Consider the following 27,827-nt stretch of genomic DNA (forward strand, 5'->3'; position numbering starts at 1 on the left):
GATCATGGCATCAAGGGCAGCTGCTGCACTGATGGTAAATGATCTAACTTGAAAAGGCTACAAGCCAAGACTAAAGTGAAAGGAGAGCCGGTGCATGACTTTGTTTGCAGATGATTGCGCACTCGGTATAGCCTGAGGCTGAGATGCAACAAAGTATGGCCTGGTTCTCTGTTGCCTGTGCTGATTTTGGCCTGAGAATTAACACCAAGAGAACAGAAGTTCTCTGCCAGCCAGTCCCATACCATACATCCGTGAAACCATCAGTTACAGTAAATGGAGAAATATTATGGGTAAATTCACTTACCTTGGCAGTATACTTTCCAGGGAGGTACACATAGATGATGAGGTCAGAGCATGTATTGCCGGAGCTAGTTCAGTGTTTGTGAGGCTCCAAAAGAAAGTGTGGGAGAGGAGAGGTATTAGGCTGCCTACCAAACCAAAGATCTACAGAGCTATAGTGCTGACCTCATTGTGAAACCTGAACAGTCTACCAGTGCCAGGCCAGGAACGGAATCACTTTCATTTGAATTGTCTTAGGAAGATTCTGAAGATCACCTGGCAGAATAGGTACCAGACACTGGGGTCCTTCCTCAAGCTGAACCACCAAGCATTCAAACTCTACTGCAGAGAGTGCAACTCCAATGGACTGGCCATATTCAAATGCCAAACGTAAGCACCTTTGCCTAAAAGACTATTTTATGGAGAACTCAGACGAGGCAAGTGCTTACACAGAGATCAGAAGGAGCGATACAAGGACACACTCAAGGTCTCTCTGAAGAACTTTGGAATGAGGTATGGGACATACTGGCACAGGACCACCTGGCATGGCTTGCTCTCATCAGAGAAGGCGCTGTACCCTATGAGCAAAGCAGAATTGAAGTACCTCAAAAGAAACACAAGATGTACAAATTTAGAGCCATCTCCACCCCAAATGTTCATGTGGACTATTTATGACTGACCTGTGGTAGAGCCTTCTGAACTCATATTGGTCTGATTAGCCCCAGTCAGACCTACTGGACCCCAACATAGCAATGTTATCTTGGTCTTCTTTGATATGAAGGACACCAACCCATCAATATCTCTACGTCTCCCCTGCTAGATTGATTGCAAGTTCCTTGAGAGCAGAGTTCATCTCACTTTTGCTTGGCACAGTGCCTGGTACAATACAATGGTAGATGTTTAACTTGTGTGTGTTGATTGAGTGAAAATTATTCAAGAAGGGGACACAGAATGACTTTATTACTATCTTGTTGAACCCAATATAATAAACCTCAATAATTAGTTGAGTAAGGGTTGGGGAGGGCATCAATTGAATAAATCAGTCAAATCACCCACTCCATTTAAAGGAAGTGTCAAGATGCTAAGCCTCAAACACATACAGACTACTCAGCCCTGATACATTTAATATGTGAGACTCCATTTCGATTTTTCACTACATGTGAGCAAGGCCTAGGCACTGCCCTGAATCAACCCAAGGTGTAACCAGAAGTCATTTCTGATTCAGTGGAGGACTAGGTCACACCCTAAAGAGCTCATTGCAGGATGGGGTGGTTGGGAACTTAAAGGAGAGGAGATTTTGGGGGCTGGGCAATGAGGAGGAAGGAGCGGGAGTGTTAAGAGTTGATCCAGGGGGCAGCTAGGTGGTGCAGAGGATAAAGCACCTGCCCTGGATTCAAGAGGACCTGAGTTCAAATCTGGCCTCAGACACTTGACACCTACTAGCTGTGTGACCCTGGGCACTTAACCCTCATTGCCTTGCAAAATAAATAAATAAATAAAATAAAATGTTTTTTAAAAAAAGAATCAGCAATGTAAGTGAATGGAGGAGAAAGTGGGACTGAGCTATGGACAAGGGAGGATGCCCATTGTCCCTCCATCTCAGAGCAGAATTGGGCTTGGTACAGTTGTACCCATCTCCTTAAGGGAGGGAAGTTGGAAGAAAAGAAAAGGTCTGCTCTGCCCCATCCTGGTGTCTATTAGCAGATACATATTCTGTTACCTTTTTTTTTTTTTTTTTAGTGAGGCAATTGGGGTTAAGTGACTTGCCCAGGGTCACACAGCTAGTAAGTGTTAAGTGTCTGAGGCTGGATTTGAACTCAGGTCCTCCTGACTCCAGGGCCGGTGCTCTGTCCACTGCGCCACCTAGCTGCCCCATTCTGTTACTTTTTTACCCAAATATTTCTAGTAACCCAAATTTTCTCTCAACTGCAAAGAGGCCAAGGACTTTGTCATCGTTGTTGAGTCATTTCAGTCATGTCCTACTCTACATGATCCTACGTGGGGATTTCTTGGCAGATATACTGGAGTGGTTTGCCAATTCCTTCTCTAGCTCATTTGACAGATGAGGAAACTGAGGCAGAGAGGTAAAGTGACTTGTTCAGGATCAAGGCCGGATTTGAATCCAGATCTTCCTGACTCCAGGCCCAGAGCTCTATCTACTGTGCCAATACTAAACTTGTTTCTATTCCTATTTATTTTCCCCCTTTGTTACATTCCCTCCATTTAAAGGACTATACATTTCTTAAGGAGTCATAATTAGAACTACAAGTGACCTCAGAGACCATCTAGTACCACTCCTCATTTTTTCAGAGGAAGAAATGGACTTGCTTAAAGTCACAAAGGCAATAAATAGAAGGGGCAGGATTTGAACTCAGTTCTTCCAACTCCATAGCCGGTGGCTTCTCCACTGAAAAGATGCAGCCTCATCAAGTGTTAACTTGGGGGAAAGGAAAACCATCCATGATGGCCTGAGGAGAGCTCTGTTTCCATGGTATTAGTCCCAGTGCCCGAGAACCTAGCTGATAGTCATTAGAAATAAATTCTGCACCCCTCCCCCTGTGCCTTGTAGCAGACAAATAAGCTTACATTCCTAGCGAACATATAGATTTATTAATTTATCAAAAGTAAAGCCCCAAGCATGGGTGTAGAAGCTACAAGCAGCTATCATGTCTGGATCTATGTAAGGTCATATTTCTGGTTAAGGAAACAAAAGGACGAAAAATGGAAACACTAGGCCAGCTAATCCCCTTCTAAGATGGGAAGCGGGAGTCAATGTTACTTATAGCCAGAGAGGTGTATTTAATCCATGGACAACAAATTGAATTGTGACCCAGATTCAGGGTTCTCTTCCCATTTATTCTAGTGGTCTGAACTTCAGCAGAAATCTTTCCTTTTCAGGGAGACTCAGTTTTCCTTATTGGGAAAATGGGGAGGTGGGCAACAATTGATGTTTGCAAAGTGAGAGGAGTGGTGTTGTTAAGGAGTAACTGCTTTGGGGGCAGCTAGGTGGCGCAGTGGATAGGGCACAGGCCCTGGAGTCAGGAGTACCTGAGTTCAAATCCAGCCTCAGACACTTAACACTTACTAGCTGTGTGACCCTGGGCAAGTCACTTAACCCCAATTGCCTCACTAAAAAAAAAAAAAAGGAGTAACTGCTTTGGTGGTGAGGTGAGCACTAAAATTAGAGTGGATCTTTTTTTTTTTTTTTTCCATGTAGGATAGAGGAATCAGATCCAAGGGCCTGGGTTCAAATCCTCCACCTTGTCACTTCTTACTTGTGTGATACTGGACAGGGGGCCATTGTCAGCCCTCCTGAGCTATGTTTTACCACTGGACTCTAAAGACTCTGGAGGAAAGGGTAAGTAAGGCTGGTGACTTTGCACAGCTCTGTCTCATCTAAATCCCTTAAATCCAATTCACTCACAAGTCAAGACATCATCTGCCTGATGTTATTGGTCCTCTTTGAGAATGAAGGATGATATCAGATTGCTTGCTGTCTTTGGGAGGGGGGAGGGAAGGGAGGGAGAAAAATTTGGAACTCAAAATCTTATAAAGACGAATGTTGAAAACCATCTTTATATGTAATTGGAAAAAATAAAAAACTATTAAGATCGAGAATAAAGGACGAACAACAATAAGATATTGGGCAGCTCACGTCCTTTTAGAATTTTAAGATTCCTCCTCCAACCCCAAAAGGGGTTGCACTAAGTGACCTCTAAAATTGCTCTTAGCTCTGACACTGTTTTCTAACCTGTGCTCTAAAGAGCCCTCCCAGCTCGGATATTCCAAGTTCTAATAGTCTCTACCCTAAGGCCCCTCCCAGCCCTGACATCCCATATCCTAACAGGTTCCCAGGATCCCCATGCTGCTGATGTAGTCCTGGGAATCCAGAGATTCCAACTGGAGTAGGTTCGTGCAGGAGCAGACTTAGGAAAAGAGGGGACAAGGCACAACTGGGCTGTCAGTCCCCTCAGAGGCAGAGCAAGGCCTCTATGCTCCTTCAGGAAGGTTTCTTAAGCTTGGGAATTTGAACCATCCCTGGGATGCAGTCTCCTTGATTTATCATTATTAATTATTATCTGGATTAATTATAATTATCACCACTAATATCATTGTTAATAATGCCCATCTTTAATATGATTATCAATATTGCTGCTGGGGCAACTAGGTGGCGCAGTGGATAGAGCACCGGCCCTGGATTCAGGAGGACCTCAGTTCAAATCTGGCCTCAGATATTTGACACTTGCTGGCTGTGTGACCCTGGGCAAGTCACTTAACCCCAATTGCCTCACCAAAAAAAAATATTGCTGCCACCAATATTGTTTATAATTATCACTAATAAGTCATATTGTTTATTATTCAATAATATGTATTTATTAAGTATCTAATATATGCCAGGCACTGTGCTGAGTTCTGGGGATAAAAAGACAAAATCAGGATTAGAAATTTAGGTCTGGGGGGCACCTAGGTGGCACAGTGGATAAAGCACCGGCCCTGGAATCAGGAGGACCTGAGTTCAAATCCGGCCTCAGACACTTGACACTAGCTGAAAAGAAATTTAGGTCTGGAAAGGCCCTTAAAGACTAGCTAGTCTAATGATGTTAGCTAGCATTAACACAGTGCTTCATAATTTGCAAAGCACTTTACAAATATTATCTTATTTGATCCTCACAACATTCCTTGGGAGGTAGGTGGTTTTTTTTTTTGGGGGGGGGGCCAATGAGGGTTAAGTGACTTGCCCAGGGTCAGTCACATAGCTACTAAGTGTCAAGTATCTGAGGCGAGATTTGAACTCAGGTCCTCCTGAATCCAGGGCCAGTGCTTTATCCACTGCATCACCTAGTTGCCCCAAGGAAGGTGTTTTTACTGTACCCACTTCTCAGATGAGGAAACAGGCAGACAGAGATGAAGTGAGTTGGCCAGGGTCACACAGCTAGTAAGTACCCGGGGTCTTCCTGACTCCAGGTCTAGCACTCTATCCACTGCCCCAACCCAGCTGCCTCACTCTAATCCCTTCACTTTACAGATGAGGAAACTGAGGCCCGGGAAGATGAAATCCCTTGCCTAAGCTCACCCAGCTAGTAAGCAGAGCCAATTCAAAACCATACTGCTTGCACTCCAGCCATCATTGGTGACCTGCTCATCTTCCACCCAATGGAGCCCTGGAATCAGGAGGACCTGAGTTCAAATCCGGCCCCTTGGGCTCTCATAGATGAGCTTCTGCCTTTTTTACCCAGAACTGGATCTCCACATTGCTTTCCAGACATTTCAAAACTATGTACCAGAGCACATTAACTCTCTCTATTCTCTCCTCCCTTTTCTAGCTGTCCTTTATAGACTGTCTTCCCTTATTACCATATAAGCTCCCTGATGGCAGGGTCTATGTCTTGTTTATTTATATTTCTATCTGCAGTGTTTATCACAGAAGCTGGCACATAGTAAGTATCCAATAAATACTTTGTCATTCGTTCATTCATTCATTCCAAATTTAGCACCCTTTCTACTGACTTCAAATCTAGCCTCAGATGCTTACTAATTGTGTGACCCTGGGTAAGTCACTTAACCTTGTTAACTCATCCATAAAATAGGCTGGAGAAGGCGATGGCAAACCACTCTAGGATCTCTGCCAAGAAAACCCCAAATGGGGTCATGAAGAGTCAGACATGACTGAAATCACTGAACAACTGTTGATACATCTGTCGATTATGTTTTTTTGTTTTTGTTTTTTGCAGGGCAATGGGAGTTAAGTGACTTGCCCAGGGTCACACAGCTAGTAAGTGTCAAGTGTCTGAGGCTGGATTTGAACTCAGGTCCTCCTGAATCCAGGGCCGGTGCTTTATCCACTGTGCCACCTAGCTGCCCCTGATTATATTTATTTTCAAAATCGACCCATCAACTTGTCTGACCCACTCAGAACTTGATCTTTGCTTGCATCTGGGGTTTGCTTCTTGGAGTTTCTGTCTGATTTTTCCTCAAAGCCCCTCAAGGAGCATGCATTTTTGGGAAGAGGTGGTGAGAGATGGAGTAGATGGGATTTATCACAAATTTAATGTGGACAGGAAGTGGAGAATGGATTTTTTTTTTGTCTATAAAATGTCTGCATTTGTAAAAGTTCATAGGAAAAAAGCAAGAAAGTATACTTGTTTCTCCCAACTTTTCTCTGAACACTGTACTGTAAGGGGTTACACCCTGCCTGGCCTCAGAGGTAGAATTATTTTGTCTTAGACTTGTTCTGTTTTGCCTTAGAAGGCAGAGCCAATAACAATGGGAAGAAGGTGCAAGTGACAAGCTGTCTTGGGAAGAAGTGGATGCTCCAGTGCTGGAGGTATTCAAGCACGGAGTCTGAGGCTAGTAGATCTCTTGAACTCAGGAATTCTGAGCTGCACTGGTCCAGGTCAGCTAGAAATTCCAACTGTTTGGTATCAATATGGTGAGGTCCTGGAAATGGGGACACCAGCTTGCCCAAGGGGAGGTGAATTGGTCCACATCAGAAACTGAAGTCAGTGGTAAGATCAGGCCCATGAACGATGACGCCTGCATTTCTAGCTTGAGTGAGATGAGACCCAATCTTTAAAAAAGAAAGAAAGAAAGGAAGGAAGGAAGAAAGAAAGAAGGAAAGAAAGAAAGGTAGGAGTCCAATGATAGCATCAATGTGAGAAAAACTCCTTGTGTGGATTTTCCCTCCACCAATACAGACTAGCAGCTTGCTAGTCACTTCTAGCCCTAGGGCAGGTGTTCTTAACCTCAAATCTGTGAATTTATTATATTTAAAAATATTTTGATAAATATTTCAATTTCATGAATGGTCTTCTGTATTTTATTTATTTTTTTTCTGTATTTTATATAGTAAAAAACATTAATTGGAGAAGGGGTCCACAGGCACCATCAGACAGGCAAAAAGGGCAATGTCAGAAGAAAGGTTAGAGAGAATTGGCTGTGACCCTGAGGGAGTCTTCAAAGGCCTGGTTGCACAGTTCCCTAACTCTAGCTCACATTTTCTCACTTCAAAGCCAGTCTCTAGCAACCCCATACCTTCTGTGAGTCATTAATATTGTTATGCTATGATATAATGGAACATGATCCAATGTTCTAATATTGCCTGAATTATTTAGTATTTTTTTTCAGGGCAATGAGGGTTAAGTGACTTGCCCAGGGTCACACAGCTAGCAAATGTCCAGTGTCTGAAGCCGATGATTTAGTATTAAAAGACCAATGGTTCAGGGCAGCTAGGTGGCGCAGTGGATAGAGCACTGGCCCTGGAGTCAGGAGTACCTGAGTTCAAATCTGGTCTCAGATACTTGACACATACTGGCTGTGTGACTCTGGGCAAGTCACTTAACCCCAATTGCCTCACAAAAAACCCCAACCCAACAAAACCCCAAAACCCTAAAACCAAACCAAAACAAAAAAGACCAATGGCTCATTATTCAGAAGGTGGGATGGTTTAGTGGAAAGAGAGTCAAATTTGGGCTGCTGAACGCAGTGTCACAGGACCAGAGCTCAAACTGCATCTTGTTCCTGATTAACAAGCAACATGACCTTGGGCAAGTCATATTTCCTCATCTGTAGAAGGAGGGGGTTGGGCTAGATGGCCGTTGAGGTCTTATCTAGCTTAGATTCACCATCCTATAACTTTCACCCTACTTGTGTGACTTTCGATGAGGTTATGTCACAAGAGGCTTGGTTTCCAAAAGAACCAGGATGTTTAGCATGGAGAAGGGAAGACAGGGGGAATGTAAAAGCTGGATATCTGAAGAGGGTGAATGAATAAGAGGAATTTGGCTTATTCTCCTGGACTATAGGGAACAGACAGAACTCAGAGCAATGACTAGAAGTCCCAAAGTGGACGACTTATCCTTCCCCCCCCCCCCCCCCCCGCAATTAAAGTTGTCCCCAGGTGGAACGAGCCTTCTTGGGAGGTTTCATTGGAGATATTCAAGCAAAGGCTGGGTGACCAACGCCGGGTGTAAGGTACCATGTAGTGGGGATTCTTTCAGGTATATGGTAGACTCACTCAATGGCCACTGATATCCTTCTAAATATTGAAATTTTATGGGGGAAAAGTGTGTAAGTTTCAGTTTTCTCCTCTGTAAAATGGGAGGTTTGGGGGGAGTTGGGCCAGATGAGCTCTAAGGATTCTTCTAGTTCAAAATCCTATAAAAAAAAGTTAGGGGCAAGAATAAGCAAGCTGTTGTTGTTGGTCCAGTGACATCACGGGGAGATGTCTTGACTTGTGCTAGCGACACTTAGAGGGAAGAAATAAGCAGACAGATGCCTTAGTTATTGATGATGATGATGGGGGCTGAGCCATTCTTTCACCTGAGATATTCTGCCATTCTACATCAAACCAAACACATCCTTCATATTGCTGCTCAGATTCTAGCCTTGGACTTCCTGTCTCTCTGGCAAACCCCTCTCACTTAAGGATACAGCTTAGCTCAGCCAAGGACTCAGTTTCCTTTCCTATTTACTTTTTGCTTGTATTTGTTGTATTGTTGAGATCATGCCACATGAGTACTGGCAGAAGGAACCTATTAATGTTTGGTTTTTTTTGGTGGGGCAGTGAGGGTTAAGTGACTTGCCCAAGGTCACACAGCTAGTAAGTGTCAAGTATCTGAGGTCAGATTTGAACTCAGGTCCTGCTGAGTCCAGGGCCGGTGCTTTATCCACTGCGCCACCTAGCTGCCCCCAGAAGGAACCTATTTATAGGACCTGATGCTTCTTTTTTTTTTTTTTTAGTGAGGCAATTGGGGTTAAGTGACTTGCCCAGGGTCACACAGCTAGTAAGTGTTAAGTGTCTGAGGCCGGATTTGAACTCAGGTACTCCTGAATCCAGGGCCGGTGCTCTATCCACGACCTGATGCTTCTTAAGGAACCATAAGAGAGACCACAGCTCTGGAGGCAGAAGGGACATCATAGACCATCTCCTCTGAGCCCCTCCTTTAACAGAGGAGGAAACTGAGGCTCCCTAAGGTGAACGAACTTGGCCTCTGGGAGGTGGATTATTATTCCCATTTTATAGTTAGGGAAATGGAGGCACACAGAGGTTAAGTGTCTTGCTCAGGGTCATGCAGCTAGTAAGTTTCTGAAGCCAGACTGGAACTGGGGGTCTTCTTGACTCCAGGTTCTGTGCTCTATCCATTGAGCAACCTAGCTTCCTCTAAAATAACTGATCATTAACATTATGTCCTTGATACACGAATAGGTAAGGTGTTCTTTGAGCACCTATTGACATTTTGGCTGGGCATGGTTTTGGGTGGGGGGTCATCTTGTGCAATGAGAGAAGATAATTGAACAGGATATATTTTACCCATATCATTCAATGTCAGAGCTGGGAGGGGCCTTAGAACAGGGAATGTCAGGGCTGGGAGGGGCCAGTGATCTCCTCTTGTTTCCTCATTGGCATGGAGCTTTACCCACGTGGCTAACTCATCCCAGCCTCACTTTGTCCTGGAGATATGGGGGTCCTGAAAACATCTACTCACCATCATTCAGGCCACCATGGATCCCCATTGCCATGACTTCCTGTCTTTCAGTTCCATCAAGTGTTGTTTTTTTTTTTTTGTTTTGTTTTTTTTAGTGAGGCAATTGGGGTTAAGTGACTTGTCCAGGGTCACACAGCTAGTAAGTGTTAAGTGTCTGAGGCTGGATTTGAACCCAGGTACTCCTGATTCCAGGGCCGGTGCTCTATCCACTGCGCCACCTAGCTTGCTCTGTTTTTTTTTTTTTTAAACAGGGCTGTTATTCTCCCAGCCCCACCTCCCAGCCAAAAGAGAAGTGCACACCCAAGCATTATTATACAATTCTGTATTTTTAGTGGCTTGTTTACAGAACTTGTTCATTTTTAAAATTTTTAACAAAGTTCGTCAATCTCTCATAGAAACTTTTTTTTTCCGTACAGTACATGAGCCCAACGAAAGGTGTTCACAGGTCCACTAGCTTTGAGTACAACAGGATTTCCATGTTCGAAGACTATACTAAGTGCTTATTCCAATCCCGTTCCACTAAAGCTAAGACTAGCACTCTATGAAGAGCAGTTCGCGTGTATGCCTAGACCTCAATGTAGCGTTGGTTTCGACAGTAAAAATAGGTCCATTTCCATGGTTTGCTTGGTTCTGACGGGGCTATGGTTGTGAAACGAAGGTGGTCTCTCTATTCCAGGTTCATTCCTTTTTTTAAAATTGGTCACTGTTAACTACTGCCAGAATATAAAAATACCTTCATTTGGATAAAAATGTATACAGTGGAAAACTCTTCGATGCATAGCCTGGGTGTGTGGAAAGGTTAAGTTTCCCCGTCAGGGTTCACCTGGGCCATTTGGTACGGAGGTTATGCTTGGATGACCAAGGGGCCCAAGGCCAGACATGGTAGAATTGCGTTCTCTGGAACAACCTCAAGTCTTCTTGCATCCTCCCTGTGGCTTCCTGGTACTTCGACAGAGTTGTTTCCTACCCTCCCTCCCCAAACTCTCTAAGCCCCTCATCAGTCATATCTTTCTCTCTCGAAGGCAATCAACTTTCCCTGCCTCTGGCTGTCCTGACTTAACTTTGGATTCAACCAATGGATCAGACAGTCTTTTAATGGAGAGGTTAAAAAAAATTAAAAAGAAAATGTCAGTTCCACATGCCACCCATGTGGGGAAAACCCAAAAGAAACCTACAGAACCTGCCATAGCTAAGAAGTTGGATAACACTCAAGTGGAGATGTTGACTTTGATGGTTTTCGAGAGCCAGTACATTGGAAGGATCCAGGGAAAGGCTCTGTTGAGATCAGTTGTGGTTTATTTGCCCTTCCCCACTTGGGCTTGTGGTCTGAGACTCTGGCCTCTGAGATGAGGACATCAGGACACTGAGAGAGGGACCAATCCCATCCCACGCTCCATGTTCCCCGAATCCAGCTCTAGACCTATGGTATTTGGGTTTTGAATGCCGTCCAGCTACCTCAAAACAAGATAGAAGGTATGAAGGGGAGCCAGAGGTTTTCCATTTCTTTTCTCAGTCCAGCCCCAGGACTAGAAGGATGATGATGAGTTCAAAAGATGAGGAAGAAGAGGATGGTAATGGTAGTATTTCATCCCAGGAAAGGGTAGAGAATAACAGCGGCATCTTACCCTGGGTACGCCCCAACTCTCTTGGGGAAAATCTCCCAGGTGTCATAACTGGGATTCTGTATTTGTGGGCAAAAGACCTGCCTAGGCCAAGGATTTGTCAATCTCTCTGTGTTATCTCCCTACTCCCTGCCACCCTCCCCCCCTGGGCTGGATTCCAGTCTTCTCTCCAACCCCTTTGCCCCTTCTCCACCCGCACTCACACACAGGTCACTTTGGGGATTGGGAAATACATCTTGTCCGTGGACGGTGCTTGGCTTCTGTGGATTGCAGGTTTCTAACTAGAGGAAGTGTAAGGATTTTTTTTTTTAAATGTACCATGCTACATCTCGTTCAGGAAGGACTACTGCCGACATTTCTACAACATATACAACGGCACATGACATTCGGTGTTACAAGGGGTTTCAAAAAACATACCACCAGAACGAAATATATACTTGATGGTGTCAAGGTTTGCATTTAGAGTCTTTTGGGACTTTTTTTTTTCTGTTTTTTTTTTCAACAGTCTTGGAAAGGGCAGTAGTAATGCACTGTCTCACAGACAAATGTGGGGAAAATCCCCCGCGCTTCAGAAGTTACTCCATTTGGTCAGTCTCATAGTGCTTTGTGATGGCTTTGATTTTCTTTAATCTCATCCAGTGGCAAACTACAAGACTTCAGAGACCTCTGTCTCCGGACAACTGCTACATCGTCCTGACATAGCTCTCTTGAATATCAAAGCAGCTTAAACCGTTAATAAATTCGAAAGGATCCTTTATTAAAATAGCTAAAAGAGGTCTATAAATATTTTTTTCTTTCTAAAAGAGTTCTGAGTTTTCCCAGCGAGGATGGAATGGGGCCGAGCCCGCTGCCGCCTGCAGGGATTTTGGTCAGGGCTGAAGAGAAGGCCCGACTCTGAAACTTCCCACCCATCCCTTCAAAATTTCATGGAATTAAAAAAAAACCACCCCCACAAATCCCAGTCCGCAGGTAGGGTTTGATAGTTCGGCTCTGTCCCACCCCCTCCCCAGTGTTATCTTCCTCGGAGGGCGGGCCGTGCCGCCTGAAGGAGGGTGGGGAGTGGGCTCTGAGGCTCAGAACTCCCACTCCATGGCCTCCTCACGGTTGGCAGCCCTCTCTAGGCGGTGGATAATGTTGTTCAGGTTGACCATCTTCTCGTGCCGTCGCTGGGTGCTAGGGTTGGGCTTGGTGCCGGCGTGCAAGGCCCCCGCTGCCTCCGCTGAGGGGCTGGAGCTCGGCACTTTGGCAAGGGTGGCGCCGGGTGGGGAGGGAGAGATGGGGGCGGAGGAGGAGGGCACGGGTGACACGGACATCATGAGGCCCGGAGAGGAGGCGGCCGAGGGCGAGTTCAGGGACACCTCCAGGCTACATCGGGAGGACTCGGAGGTGGATTTAAAGCTGATGGGGTCAGGGTGGAGCCTCTCCCCATCCTCAATCTCTTGGGGCAGGTGAAGGAGGGGGCAGTCTGGGGTGGCGGGGGCCTGGTGCATGTTGCTACCATTCAGGAGGGACCCTGAGGTCCTCTTCTGGACCTCTTCTGTGCCCGTGGGCTCAGGCAGCTCTTCCTTGAGGCCGGGGCCCGGGGCCTGGCCCGTTTCTGCCTCCCCCGAGTCCTGCAGCCCCAAGCGCTCCTCTTCTTCCTCACCTTCCTCCTGCTCTTGCTTAATGACGATCAGGGTCTTGCCCTGGCCAGGGAGAGGAGTCCCCTGGAGTTCCAGCTCCTTCACCGCGGGTTTCTGGTCTTCGGCCTCAGAGTCTGGGCTCCGCGGGGTAGGGCCCTGGTGAGAGTTGCTGGCGGGTGGGAAGCTGGGGCAGCTGCTCTGTTCCAGGTCCGTGTCGTTGTCCTGGGTGCCCTCCACCAGCATCTCTCGACGCATCCTGGACCTGTGGCAGAAAGAGAAGGTCAGCAGGAGGCTGGGGAGCCAGAGCTGGCCTGGGGTCCCCGAGAGCCCTGAGGCTGGGTTATCCTGAGCAACAGAGCCAGAGGAGCTGATGCCATCCCTGCTTGAAGTCCAGTCCAGCATCAGGTTCTTCAGAAAACAGTCAATCTATTCTACTACAGTCAGTAAGCATAGGTTTTTGTTTGTTTGATTTTGCGGGGCAATGAGGGTTAAGTGACTTGCCCAGGGTCACACAGCTAGTAAGTGTCAAGTGTCTGAGGCCGGATTTGAACTCAGGTCCTCCTGAATCCAAGGCCAGTGTTTTATTCACTGCGCCACCTAGCTGCCCCCAGTAAGCATAGTTTTAAAAGCACCTACTATCTGGCCTTGGAGTCAGGAGGACCTGAGTTCAAATCCGGCCTCAGACACCTAACACTTACTTACCTAACACTTACTAGCTGTGTGACCCTGGGCAAGTCACTTAACCCCAATTGCCTCACCAAAACCAAAAACCAACCAAACAAACAAAAAAAGCACCTACTATGTTCCAGGCATTGTGCTAAGCTCTGGAGCTACAAAGGCAGGCAAAAACATGAATCCTGCCCTCAAAGAGCTCAGAATCTAATTTCATGATTCACACTGTAGAACAAGAGCATGTCCAAGCTGGGAGAGGCCTTATCATATCATATACCAGAGCAGGAAATGATCTCACCCGCTTCATTTTACAAGATAATAAACTCAGGCCCAGAGATGCAGGGACTTGCTGAGGGTCACTGTGAATCAGTGGCTGGGCTGGACCCCAGTCTCCCAATTCCCAGTTCAGGGCTCTCTCTACTGCCCCAAATACTATTATAAACTCCCCCAAAGGGGCTGACTGATTGAAACCGGCAGCCCAGACAGAGCTGGAGGCCATGAGCCAGGCCCATCCTCTGTCCACTCCTGCTCAGCTCCTTGGGGGATGGGCACTTGTTGTCCCCCCATCCAGTTGGGATTTGGTCAGGGTCTGCCAAGCCTTTTCATATCATTAGGAAGGACAGTATTCACCATCTAGGGAAAAGAAAATCCAAAGCACGTAGACAAGGGGGGAATTGAAAGAGGGCCGGACTTGGTATCAGCAAGAGCCGGGCCCAAATCCTGGCTGGGTCACTACTAGGAGGTGTGTGACCCGAGGCAGATCACTCCCATGAGAGGGCTGGGCCAGGGGTCTCTAAATTTCCTTTCACCCCAGGATTTGGATTATTCCCACCACCACTGGGGCAGAGAATTAAGAAGGTGCCCTAATAGTAGGACTGACCCCAAAGCCTTGGAGCCTTTGTGGGACCCTTTGTCCTTCACCCTGCGTCAGAAGGATCCCTTGGGGTGGAGAGCAAGAGTGGCTTGAGTGAACATTTTCTGAAATAACTCGAGAGGTTGGTTGTTTAAGACCCCCCAACCTATAACCCAAACCTCTTCATTGCCCAGGAAGGGTCAAGTAGTAACCATCGGGCCACTGGCCTAGGAACCAAAAAGTGATCTCTATTGGATGTATTTGATTTCTCAGAGGGACCTGTGCTAACTTCCATGCTTCCTACTCTTGCCCCTATTATTTATTTAGAAATTAGCAATCCCACCCCCCCAAAACCCAACCCCAAATCACTTGGCTCAGTAACAGAAGAAAAGGAATCTAGTTTTAAATTTTCACTTGACTCCCTCTACTCCATCCATTCTTCTATCTCATGGCCCGAATTGCCCCCTATTCCTTCCACCCCTTTACCTAGTTGCCCCCACTTCCATCCTTCACTCTCTCCCATGTATCCATCCCCCCAACCTAGACTTACCAACTCTATCTCATCCATCCCTCATGCCTTGTCCATAGACACCCCATCCTTCCACCCTCCTCGATCAGACACTACCTGTTTTCTCTATATTATCAATCAAACCCCCAACCCAGTCATACTGACCTTCTACCCCACTCTTCCCTCAAGACCTGACCACAACTCCCCCACTCCCTCCATCCTTCTGACCCTAGCCATTCCTCTTTATCTGAGCAGACATCCTCCCATTGCCCACACCCTCCTCATCAGATCCATTTCTCCATCCCCTGACCTATTTTCTCTATCCCCTTCATTTTTTTTTTTTTGGCCTGGCAATGAGGGTTAAGTGACTTGCCCAGGGTCACACAGCTAGTAAGTGTCAAGTGTCTGAGGCTGGATTTGAACTCAGGTCCTCCTGAATCCAGGGCCTGTGCTTTATCCACTGCGCTACCTAGCTGCCCCCTATCCCCTTAATTTTTGCTTCTCCTGACCCCACCGACCTCACCCTCCCCACCTCATCCATTCCTCCACCCACTTAACCCAAGCTGACTCCATCCCATTTACCCCTTCCTCCTAGGATTCCAACTGCTGTCCTTCCATACCTTCTTTGATCTCCTGACCTCAGTTATTTGCACTTTCTCCACCTTATTCCCCTATCGACCTGACCCAGACACCCCTGTTCCTCTGCTCTGTCCCATCCTTCTCTCCTCCTGACCACGGCTGTCTTCACTCTTCCCATATGGAACCTCTCAGGGCTGCTGTGACAATCAAAGGAGGTAAAATTTGCAAAGCACTTGGTGCAATACCTGGCGCATGGCACCTAGGATAGAGGAGGAGTGGATAGGGGGATGGGCCTGTAAATAACCAGACCTGGGTTCAAATCTGGATTCAGATACTATTTATTCCTCTACCCTCTGAACCCAGTTACCATCACTCTCCCCAGCCCATGTATTCCACCCCCTAACCTGCATGACCCCAGATGCCTTCGCTCTGATCTTTTTTTTTTTTAGTGAGGCAATCGGGGTTAAGTGACTTGCCCAGGGTCACACAGCTAGTAAGTGTCAAGTGTCTGAGGCCGGATTTGAACTCAGGTCCTCCTGAATCCAGGATCGGTGCTCTATCCACTGCACCACCTAGCTGCCCCCCTTCGCTCTGATTTTAACATTTATCTCTGTTTCCTGTTACCTTGCGTCACCTCCACTTACCCAGATCCCATCCATCCCCCTATCCGGATCTCAGCCACCTTTGTTCTCCAGACCCCGGCCTCCCCAGCTGCCCCGCCCCCTTCAGTGCCGGGATCCCCAAATCACCTGTAATTGTGGAACCAGTTGATAACGGTGTTGGTCTTGAGGTTGAGCTGGAAGGAGAGCAGCTCAATGGTCTGTTGGGATGGGTAGGGCTCCAGCTGGTAGGCCTTCTTCAGGGCCTCCTTTTCCTCTGGGGCCAGGACCACCCTCGGCTTCTTAATCTGCAGGAGGCTCAGGTCCTGGGGCTGAAGCCCGGGGCTGGGGCACTCGGAGCGTGTGATGGGCGATTCGCTGTCGGAGCCGGTGCTGATGAGCCCGTAGCGGCGTTTCAGGTAGGCTGGGGGAGAAGCCCAGGTGAGGCAGGCCCATCATGTACCCACCCCGATTCCCTAGCTCCACCTCCAGGGGCTCAGGAATATTAAGAACAAAAATCATGTTTCCTTCTTCCCTCCTCTCCATTTAGAATGGAAACTCTCCGAGGAAAAGGACTTTTGTTTTTGTCTGTGGATCACCTGTGCCTAGCATGTAGCAGGAGCTTAATAAAGGCCTGATTGATTTGGGGGACTGGATCTGTGATGTTCCTGATGAAGGGAACAGCCAAAGAAAAAACTCCCTCCAGCACAGCCACCTGGTCTGCTGAAGGAGCAGCCCGGGGCCCAGAAAAGTTAAGTGAGTTGTTCTGGTCACACAGCAGGGTCAGAAGCAGGGTCTGAACTCAGGCCTCCTAGATCCAGAGGCTGGCTTTCTGTTCACTGCCTCCCTCTGCCTCTCTTAGATTAGCTCATTACTATGGACACTGTTTCTTGAATTCAATCAGAACTGGGCTCAGAACTCAAAAGAGGAGAAGAGTGGGTGGATTTCACTTGGGAAAATGGACAGCACTCCTAATGACCTCAAGCTGTTCTCTGAAACAAGAGTCATCTTTTTAAAAATAACATTTTCACAGTCAGGCTGTGAGTCATGGAATACTGCAGTCTCTGAAGAAATTGTGAGTCTCCCAAAGGGCAAAGGAGGTACCCATGGTGTGCATAGGAGATGGCAGCAGGTATCTATCTGCCTATCTTTCTATCTATCCATCATCAATCTATCTATATTTATCCAGCCACCTCTCTCTATTTAATCATCTACATATCTTTCTATCAATTTATCAATGTATCTCTCTCTTTATTCAATCACTTATCATCTACCTACCATCAGTCAATGTATTGATCCAATCATCTATCCACTATCAATGTATCTATCTCTCTATCCAATCATCTATTATCTATCTTTCTATCCATCATCAGTGTATCTACCCATCCCCTTAGGGAGCTGTCTGGGTCACAGAGAAAGTCCTGCGACTTGCCCAGACAGGATGGGTCAGAGGCAAGAACTAGAAAGTAGGCCTTTCTGTGCCCGAAGACTAGCTTTCTATTCACTGAACCACTCTGCTTTTCCAGAGGTATAACCAAGAGGATAAATTCCCAGAAAGGGAAGCATGATGCAGGGAAGTGTCATGAAGTGTAAGGGAGGTCTGGCTGACGTGGAAGAGCCTTTCCTTCTACCCTGGAAACCTCTGAATATGAAAAGACATTTACCATTGAGCAGGGTCTCTTAATCTGGGGTCCCCTAGGTTTCAGGAGGTCTGTGAACTTGGGTGGAGAACAAGATTACATCTTTATTTTCATTTACCAGTTACTGAATTTCCATCTTACTTAGCATCTCCATCCGTTAAAAATGAAGGTAACAGGCTATTCTTCTGAAAAGGGACCTATGGGCTTCAGTGGAATGTCAGAGGGGTTCATGACACAAACCCTGGCTTGTGGGATGACCTGACACACCCCCCTCCCATGCCCTGCCCGGTTCTTTGGGTCACAGATCTAGAATTTGAAAGGATCATGGTGACTTTCTATCCCCAATTCCTTCACTTTACAGAGGACAAAACTGAGGCCTAGAAAGCTGAAATGATTTTCCCAGGGTCACACAGGAAGTATGTGGTAGAGCAGTGATTCGAACTCAGGTCCGGTTCAGGGGCCTGGGTACCAAGGAAGGTGTTTATGAAACAGAGAACTATAATACAGCCTATTTCTATACGTTCATTATTGACATCGGTTATTCTTATTGTCAGAACCCAGGCCTACTGACTTGATTTGATTCTCAGGAGGGGAAAGTGAAGCCCGGAGAAGATAATGTCTGGCCCAGGATCCTTCTGTCCTGTCCTGCTGCCCGAGTCTCACCTTTCTTTTCCATCTTCTTCATGTCCCGGAGTTTCTCCACATTGTGAGGGTCATTCAGCCAGAGCTGCATCCTCACAAAGGGCTCCCTGCCTTTCAGGCTTAGCTTGTGCCACGGTTTGGGACGGGACAGGAGGTCCGACACCGAGCCCTGTGTCAAGCCCAGGATGCTCTCGCCAAAGAGCCGCTGACCTAGGGGTGGGAAGGGAGGACTCCATCAGGGTCCTGGGAGTCCATATTTCAGGCCCTCACCCTCATCACCAGAGTTAATGAGGATAGAAGCCTCTTTTATAAATAAACAAGCAAACGAATGAACGAATGACATTTTTAACTCTCTAAGGTTTGCAAAGCTCCCCATCTTTTAAACCTCTCTCCTGTGGGCAGGCAGGGCAAGTGACTGGCCCAGGCTTACACAGCTCAGATGGAGAGTCAGGACTGGAATTCAGACATCTCACAGTCTCCCAGGGCTTTTCTCTCCTCTGCTCTTTGCTGCTTCTGCCTTTCAGCCAATGAAGGTCAGAGCTGGGACTCACTCCATCAATCAATCAACAGGCATTTATCAAGAGCATTTAATGCCCTGGATTCCCATTCTCTTGACTCCAAGTCCAGAAAGATTGGAATGCCTTCTCAATGCCCCAGTCTTGATTTGGGCTGGCCTGACACCCGGAAGGCAGGAACAGGCAGCATGGCAAAATGCAAGCAGCATTGGGTTTGGAGTCAGAGGGATTGGGTTTGAATCCTGCTCCTGCCATTTATGCTCTGTGTGACCTTGGGCCAGTCACCTCTTGGGGCCTTTGTTCCCTCATCATTGAGGGTTGGTCTGTATGGTGTCTGAGGTTCCTTTGGCTACAGAGCATTGATCCTAAGTCAAGGCAAAAAACATTGAGTACTTACTATGTGCCAAGGGCTGGGAACACACATGTACACACACCTACAACACATATACCCACAACAGACATGTGATATATATGTATACACACATTACACACAAGTAATACATATACATACAGGCACACACTCTATAAATACACAATTGTTGAGTCATTTTTCAGTCATGTCTAACTCTTCCTGACCCCATTTGCGGTTTTCTTAGCAAAGATACTGGAGCGCTTTGCCATTTCCTTCTCCAGCTCATTTTACAGATAAGGAAACTGAGGCAAACAGGGTTAAGTGACTTGCCCAGGGTCACACAGCTGGTGAGTGTCTGAGGCTGGATTTGAACTCAGGTGTTTCTGACTCCAGGCTCAGTGCTCTATACACTGTACCATCTAGCTGCCCTACATACACAACACACACATAATACATATACATGCAGGCACACACATACATACAATACACAATACACACAATTCTACATGTCACTTAAGATATCAGGCCCCTAGTTTTCTCATCTGTAAAATGGGAGGGTTGGACAGGATGCCTGGTACCCCGAGGGGATGCATCCTGAAGACCAGGGGGCAGGTGGATGGACATAGCTGTCCCTGTCTGGTCAGGGAACTACTGGCCTTCGGGACTTGGCTCACGCTGCCCCCTCCTCTCCCGTACCTAGGTTATTGTCTGTCAGCACCTCCTTGACCTTCTTGGTGATGGAGTAGGTGTCCAGCTCGGGGGACATGGCTACGATCTCCTGAATCCCTCCAGGGGCCGGGTTGCTGGCATACACCTTCCCGCTCAGTGAGGAGCTGGAGCGGCCTTCCGGCTGCTGGTTCTCCTTGCTGCTCTCCAGGGTGAGGCTCAAGGGCTCCTGGGAGGTCTTCTCGGGTTCCCCCGGGCTGGGCGGCGGGGACGGCGTGGACCGGGCTTCTCCTGGACTCGCTGTCATGGGGCCCAGGGAGAGAGCGGGAGAGAGGGGCAGGGAAGGAAGTGAGCAAATGAAGAATTTATTGAGAGCTTACCGTGTGCCAGGTGCTGGGCACACAGACAGGAAAGTCACATGGCCCCTGCTCGCAAGGGGGGGCGGGGCACACCTAGGGAAGGAAGGCAGCTGGAAAAGTCCCATGGTCCTTAGGGTCAGTGGAAGAAGTGTGTGTGTGGGGGGGAGAGACAGAGAGAGAGAGATAGAGAGAGGGAAGGAGAGACAGAGAGACAGAGACAGAAACAAAGACAGAGACAGAGAGACAGAAACAGAGACAGAGAAACAGACAGAGATGGGGTTGAGGAGAGACATCACTAGGATTTAATCTATAAAGTTAAATGAATGGTTTCAAAATTTGCAAAGGGAGGATTTCCTTTGGGGCAGTGGAAAGCTTACAAAGCCCTGGGTTCAAATTCATCTTTGACATGATCTTGGGCAAGTCACTAACTCCCTGAGTCTGCATTCCCTGAAAAACGTGCGTTTGGATGATACAGGCTCAGAGATCTCTCCTAGGAGAGATCCAGGAGCCTGGGTCCACTCATAATGGGTGTAATCTTTTTTTTTTTTAAAACCTGTGTAATCTTGGGCACAGCCTTTCTCTTCTCTGGGCCTCAGTTTACTAATTTGTAAAATGTGGAGGCTGGGCTAGTCAGAAGTTCTTGACCTGGGGTCTATGAACCTGTTTTTAAAATGTTTTTTCATTACTGGTTTTTTGTTTTGTTTTGTTTTGTTTTTGCGCGGGGCAATGGGGGTTAAGTGACTTGCCCAGGGTCACACAGCTAGTAAGTGTCAAGTGTCTGAGGCCGGATTTGAACTCAGGTACTCCTGAATCCAGGGCCGGTGCTTTGTCTACTGTGCCACCTAGCCGCCCCTCATTACTGTATTTTTAATAGATTTCATTTCCTTTGTAACCTCATGTACTTTATTTTATGTCTTTAAAAACATAATTTTGATAAGGGGTTCATAGGCACCAGGAGACTACCGAAGGGGTCTGTAGTTCTTCTTCTTCTTCTTCTTCTTTTGCAGGGCAATGAGGGTTAAGTGACTTGCCCAGGGTCACACAGCTAGTGTCAAGTGTACGAGGCCGAATTTGAACTCAGGTCCTCCTGAATCCAGGGCCGGTGCTTTATCCACTGCACCACCTAGCTGCCCCCACCATAGTTCTAAAGAAGTTAAGAACCCTTGGGATAGATGATGTAAGATTTCTCCTGAGATTAATAATAAATAATAATTACTAGGGATAGCTATGTGATGCAACAGATAAAGCACTGAGCCTGGAGTCAGGAGGATCTGAGTTCAAATTCAGCCTCAGACACTGATTAGCTTGTGACCCCAGGCAAGTCACTTAACCCTGTTTGCCTCAGTTTCCTCATCTGTCAAATGCACTGGAGAAGGAAATAGCAAACCCCTTTCTTTGCCAAGAAAACCCCAAATGGGATCAAAGAGAGTCAGACATGGCTGGAATGATTCAATAATAACATATATCCACTGAGTCTGGAAAGATGGGTTGGGGCCAGATTACAAAGGGCTTTAACCGAGAGGTAATAGGGAGCCACAGAAGGTGTAGGATGGACTAGAGGGGAGGGAGGCTTGAGACAGGGAGACAAAGAGGAGGCTGTTGAACCAACCTAGGTGAGAGGGGAGGAAGGGACGTGAACGGAGATGGGAGAGGAGATGAGGGGTAAGATGGGAAAGGCACTGGAGAGGTAGAAGCTGTCAGTAAGACTTGGCAGCTGGTTGGATATTGGGATGGGGAAGAGGAAGAAGCAGAGAATATGGCCAAGATGGTGACTCTGGGATGCTGAAGGATGATGACACCTTCTTCAGAAATAGGAAAGTCTGGGAGACGAGGGTTTGGGGAAAAGAGAATGAGTTCAGGTTTGGGCATGTTGAGTTTGGCATGTCTCCTAGTTGTCCAGTTTGTTGGTTTTGGGTTGTTTTTTTTTTGGGGGGGTTCTTTTTGTTTTGTTTTGGTGGGGCAATGAGGGTTAAGTGACTTGCCCAGGGTCACCACAGCTAGTAAGTGTCAAGTGTCTAAGGCCATATTTGAACTCAGGTCCTCCTGAATCCAGGGCCGGTGCTTTATCCACTGTGCTACCTAGCTGCCCCTAGATGTCCAGTTCGAATTACTAGGTAATTGGTGATGTGGGGCTGAAGATGAGGGAAAAGACTAGGGCTGGATATTGAAATCTGGGAGTAACATGCAAGGAGATAATGGTTAGACCCATGGGAGCTGATGAGGAGAAAGAGAGAGAGAGAGACAGAGAGACAGAGAGACAGAGACAGACAGAGACACAGAGAGAGAGACAGAGAGAGACAGAGACAGAGAGAGACAGAGACAGAGAGAGACAGAGACAGAGAGACAGAGACAGAGAGAGACAGAGATAGAGAGACAGAGAGAGACAGAGAGAAGGGGAGGAAAGGAGAAAAGGGGAGGGGGAGACAGACCAACAGAGACAAAACCAGAGAGAGATGGAGAGAGAAGAGATGGAAGAGGACCTAGGAAATAGTCACAGTTAGGGGGTGTCACCTGATTGATGAGCCACCAGATACTGGGAAGGAGTAGTTGAACACTTAGGAGGAAAATGAGGAGAGAGAGCAGTGTCATGCACGCCAGGAGAGGAGAGACCACCCTGGAGCCAAGGGGGGTCAGCAGTGTCAAACGCAGCACAGGGGATAAGAAAAGACCCACTGCATTTGGCAAGTAAGAGATCATTGAAAAAAAGAGATCAATGGTCAGTTTGGAGAGAGCAGTTTCAGTGGAGTGATAAGGTTGGGGGTCATGCTGCAAAGGGCTGAGGACCGATTTGTTATGGGCCCAGAGCACCCCTGAAGTTCTCTGGGGGGCACATCAAAGAACCTTCTCCTTGAGAAACTAATCCAAAGGACAGACACACCTAAAGAGATAAGTGGAACCAGATTGGACTGAGCTAGCTTTGGGACCTCCACCTTCATTCATTATTTTTATTATTTTTTATCCTTTGAAAATTTTTAATGGAGCGACAAATATTTATTAAGCATCTACCATACCCCAGGTACAAAGCATCCACCCAAATACACAAGAATCCTACTGGGGGACTTCAGGATGTCCAAAGATATGCGAATGTAAGCTATAGACAAAATGAATGCAAAGTCATTTGGGGAGTGGGGAGTGGGGCCCTCAGAATGGGTGGGATGAGGAAAGAGCTCTTGAAGGAGATGAGCTTGGGAACGAAGGGGTGTTCCAGGAGAAGCAACAACCCTTCTCTTCTTATAGATGAGGAAAGAGTTGCCGAGAGGTTGTCACCTGCCCATAGTGATGCAGGTAGTATGTGTTGGAGGTGAGATTTGAACTCGGGTCCTTTGACTCTGACGCTAGCTCTCTCCCATCAGATTGTCAGCAATGAAAGTTTTTTTTGGGGGGGGGGGTTGCCTCCCCTGAGGTCCCCAGAGGCCTGGAGCTGTGGGCTGAGAAGTGCCACACTCTCCCCAACGGAAAAAAAAAACAAACAGAAACCCCCAAACAAAAGACAGCCTTTTCAAACTAATTCCCCCAGAGGAGAGTGTGACAGCCACAGAAAGAAAACCAGATAATTAACATAAAAAGACCAGAGCGATTTCCATATTCCAGGCAGAACGCCAGCCCTGTCTGATGAGCTGACTTTCAGGACCACTTTTGACAAAACGTTGGAGAGATCTGGAGGACAGCCTTATCTTGTAGAACATACTCATTAAAGGGCCAGGAAGTAAGTCGACAGTGTCACCGCGGTGTGCTGGGAAAGATGTAGGGGACAGGCTGTGGAGAAATGGCAGGAGATGCCTCCTCGGATTAACGGGGAGATGTTGTGGGTTTGATCAAATCTGAGGGGAAGAGGAGAAGAAAAAAGGGTGGAGGAGGGGGAGAAGATGGAGAAATAGGAGAGAAGGTGAGTGAGAGAGATGCAGAGAGACAGAGCAAGGCAGAGAGAAAGAGAGCAGACATGCAAATAGAGACAGAGGAGAGAAAAAGAGAGAAATCTAGGTAAAGAAAGAGGGGAGAAGAGGGACTAAGAGACAGAGGGAGAGAGAAAAGAGAGGGAGAGAAGAGATAAAGAGAGAAATCTAGGTAAAGAGAGGGAAGAAGAGGGACTAAGAGAGAGAGAGAGAGAGAGAGAGAGAGAGAGAGAGAGAGAGAGAGAGAGAGAGAGAGAGAGAGGGAGAGGAGAGGACGACAGACAGACCGAGTGAGACTGAGGGAGATTTACTCTTCTGCTTAAGATTCGGAGAAGACAATACAGAAGTGTCTGGAATATTTATTATGCACAATGTGGGCATTCCTAATGAGGCGAGTTAATTAAAATAAGAGATGTGACAAAGGGTTCCTTGCAAGTGGAAGGAGCTGGATGCTTAGTTAATAGTCCTTCTCGCTCCCCCCACATCCGGTACGCCACGGGGTGGGGGTGGGGGGTGGCCCCCTCCTCCGCCTGCTGCAGAGTCTTCCCCATTTCCTTGGACAACTGGCCCCTCTGGAGAGGCCTGCTAGGTGATGTGGGGTACAGCTCGAAGTCGGGGGAGATCCAGAGGATGAAGTGAGAGAGGGGAGTCCCAGGATGGATCAGGGGGACCAGAGAGGGGGCTCTACTCTCCATTAGGGATGGGGTGGCATAGGATAGTCCCAGAGGGGATGTCATTTGGAGTGATCCTGAAATATTAGCAACAGGTGACAAATGTGGATCCAATCATAGGCCCGTACACCAGTCTTGTGCCCCATCCCTTTGCCTTGAGGCTAACCCGTCAGGCCAGCTGGGGATTTATCTATCTTCATTCAAAGCTTCAAGGAAGGAGAAATCCCCCCTGCCCCTGGAGCTGTGGGGACCCCAGCTGTGAAGCGCTCTTTAAGGAAATGGCCCTTCTGCTGAGCTTCACATCTGGAACGCAGCCAAACGCTCCAGGGCCTGGGCATGCAGCTGCACGAGGCTGGTGCCAGTTTGGGGCATTGTCTGGGACTCACTGGGTCCCCACAGGCTTCCTGAGTGCTTTGCTTGATGTAGGCTCTGCTGGCTGGCAACATCTGCTCTTAGCAAATGCTTTTAGAATGTCAAGGTCAAGAGAAGGCAGAACTAGATTCTCTGATGCAACAGCTCACTACCTGTGCGACCCAGGGCAAGTCCCTTCCCCCCTCTTAGAGGCCTCAGTTTCTCCATCTGTAAAATGAGGGGAATCAAACTGGAATAGCTAGAAAGTCCCTTCCAGCTAGGTGATGCAGTGTAAAGAGCGCTGGACCTGGAGGCAGGAAGACCTGAGTTCAAATCCAGCTTCTGGCACTTATTAGCTGTGTGACCCTGGGCAAGTCACTTCACTTCTGTCTGCCTTGTCTTCCTCAGCTACAAAATAGAGGTGATAGTAACAACACCTCTCAGGATCGTTGAGGGGAGAAAAATGAGATAACAGTTGCTAAAAGTGTCTTGCCAACCTTAAAGTGCTATTATTATTAGTATTAATTTCTATAAACCTATGAATCCTAGTCTCCTTTTGGTGCAGTGAGGGTTAAGTGACTCACCTAGGGTCACACAGCTAGTTAGTGTCAAGTATCTGAGACCACATTTGAACTCAGGTCCTTGCGAATCCAGGGCTGGTGCTTTATCCACTGCGCCACCTAGCTGCCCCATAGTCTCTTGAACCCTCAGCTACTTTTCAGATAAGCTTCTGACCTCCAATCATAATTCTCTTCTTTGCACATGGTAAATTGATTTCTTAAACTTCAATGTAAGACTCTTGACATTTATTCTCCTTAAATTTCATTTTAGACTCCGCCCCAAGCTCCACCTTGTCTATATCTTTGTGTGTGTGTGTGTGTGTGTGTGTGTGTGTGTGTGTGTGTGTGTGTGTGTGTGTGTGAGGCAACTGGGGGTTAAGTGACTTGCCCAGGGTCACACAGCTAGTAAGTGTTAAGTGTCTGAGGCTGGATTTGAACTCAGGTCCTCCTGATATCAGGGCTGGTGCTCTTTTCACTGCGCCACCTAGCTGCCCCTATCTATATCTTTTTGAATCCCAATTCATTCAGTACATTAACTTTCCTTCTTAGTTCTGTGGCTTCTGCACAGTTCAGGAACATGCTGATCTATACCTTTGTCTAAGGCACTGGTACTTGTGTCTAGGGGGCATCTCCGTGTGTGTGTGGTGTGTGTGTGTGTGTGTGTGTGTGTGTGTGTGTGTGTGTGTGTGTGTGTGGGTCTACAGCTGTGATTTTTGATCAGTGTGGGAAACACCAGGCTTGCTACTCCCCTCCAGGGATAGAGATCAGTCTTTTCTCCTATCTCTGCATCTTTCTTCTTAACATTTTCCCTCCCACCTTAAGAATATCTTTCTTGTCTATCCAAACCTCACACCTTTTGAGTCCTCCACCTCTCTGAAGACTTCTCCACAGGAATAACAGTAATATCTCCCATTTATCAACTATGGGAGGCAGGTTGTGTGAATATCATTTTATAGATAAGGAAACTGAGGCTTAGAGAAATAATAGGATTTACTTTTGAAATTTAAAGAATGGGGGCAGCTAGGTGGCACAGTGGCCCTGGATTCAGGAGGACCTGAGTTCAAATCCAACCTCAGACATTTGACACTTACTAGCTGTGGGACCCTGGGCAAGTCACTTAATCCCAATTGCCTCACCCCCCCCCCCAAAAAAAAAAATTAAAGAATAGGATTTAATTTTAATTTAATAGGATTTAAGGATTTAAATAATAGGTTTAGAGATAGAAGGGACCTTAGTACTTAATGGGTCTAGCCCCTTCATTTTATGGATTAAGAAACTGAGGCAAACAGGGTAAAGTGACTTGCCCAGGGTCACACAGCTTGTATATATCTGAGGCTGGATTTGAACTCTGGTCTTTCCTAACTCCAGGCCTGGTACTTAATCTACTGTGCCACCTAGCTATCCCATTAAAAAATGGGGACGATGATGTTGCTCAGTCATGTCTGACTGTTTGTGACCCTATTCGGGTTTTTCTTGATACTGTAAAGTTGATAATCCATTGAGCTTCACAAGTATAAGATGGGGTGATAGTAGCTCATCTGAAAAAAACATCTGAGGGTAGTTTTCCGTGTGGACTGCAAGTATGGCATGACTCAGCTCTGTCATGAAACCAAGAGAACTAATGCAATTTTAAACTAAACTGGGCAGCTAGGTGGTGCAGTGGATATGGATTCAGGAGGACCTGAGTTCAAATCCGGCCTCAGACACTTAACACTTACTAGCTGTGTGACCCTGGGCAAGTCACTTAACCCCAAGTGCCTCACCCCCCCAAAATATTAAACTAAACTGCATTCATTATAGGAGCTAGTGTCGGGGACTAGGGTGGTGATAGACCCATGGTCCTCTGTATTGGTCTGGTCATATCTGGATGGAGTTCTGAGTTCTGTCCTGGGGACCAAATTTTAGGAAGGACATTGATAATTTGCAGAATGTCCAGGAAGGGGTCTTCTTTTGCCTCTT

At 47.1% G+C, this 27,827-nt stretch overlaps 1 protein-coding gene across 1 annotated transcript in view; it reads right to left on the reverse strand.

The window, feature by feature from the left end:
• Positions 1-12,122: 12,122 nt before the first annotated feature.
• The window catches only part of CUX2 (cut like homeobox 2), a 387,207-nt gene continuing 371,502 nt past the window's right edge, over positions 12,123-27,827 (reverse strand). The window contains 4 exon segments of the mRNA XM_043976494.1: positions 12,123-13,270; positions 16,370-16,643; positions 18,523-18,711; positions 20,065-20,334. Of these exon segments, the coding sequence (XP_043832429.1) occupies positions 12,460-13,270; positions 16,370-16,643; positions 18,523-18,711; positions 20,065-20,334 (1,544 nt within the window). The 3' untranslated portion in view covers positions 12,123-12,459.

Source organism: Dromiciops gliroides, chromosome 1, assembly GCF_019393635.1.
Source record: "Dromiciops gliroides isolate mDroGli1 chromosome 1, mDroGli1.pri, whole genome shotgun sequence".
In the NCBI taxonomy this organism is placed as follows: domain Eukaryota; kingdom Metazoa; phylum Chordata; class Mammalia; order Microbiotheria; family Microbiotheriidae; genus Dromiciops; species Dromiciops gliroides.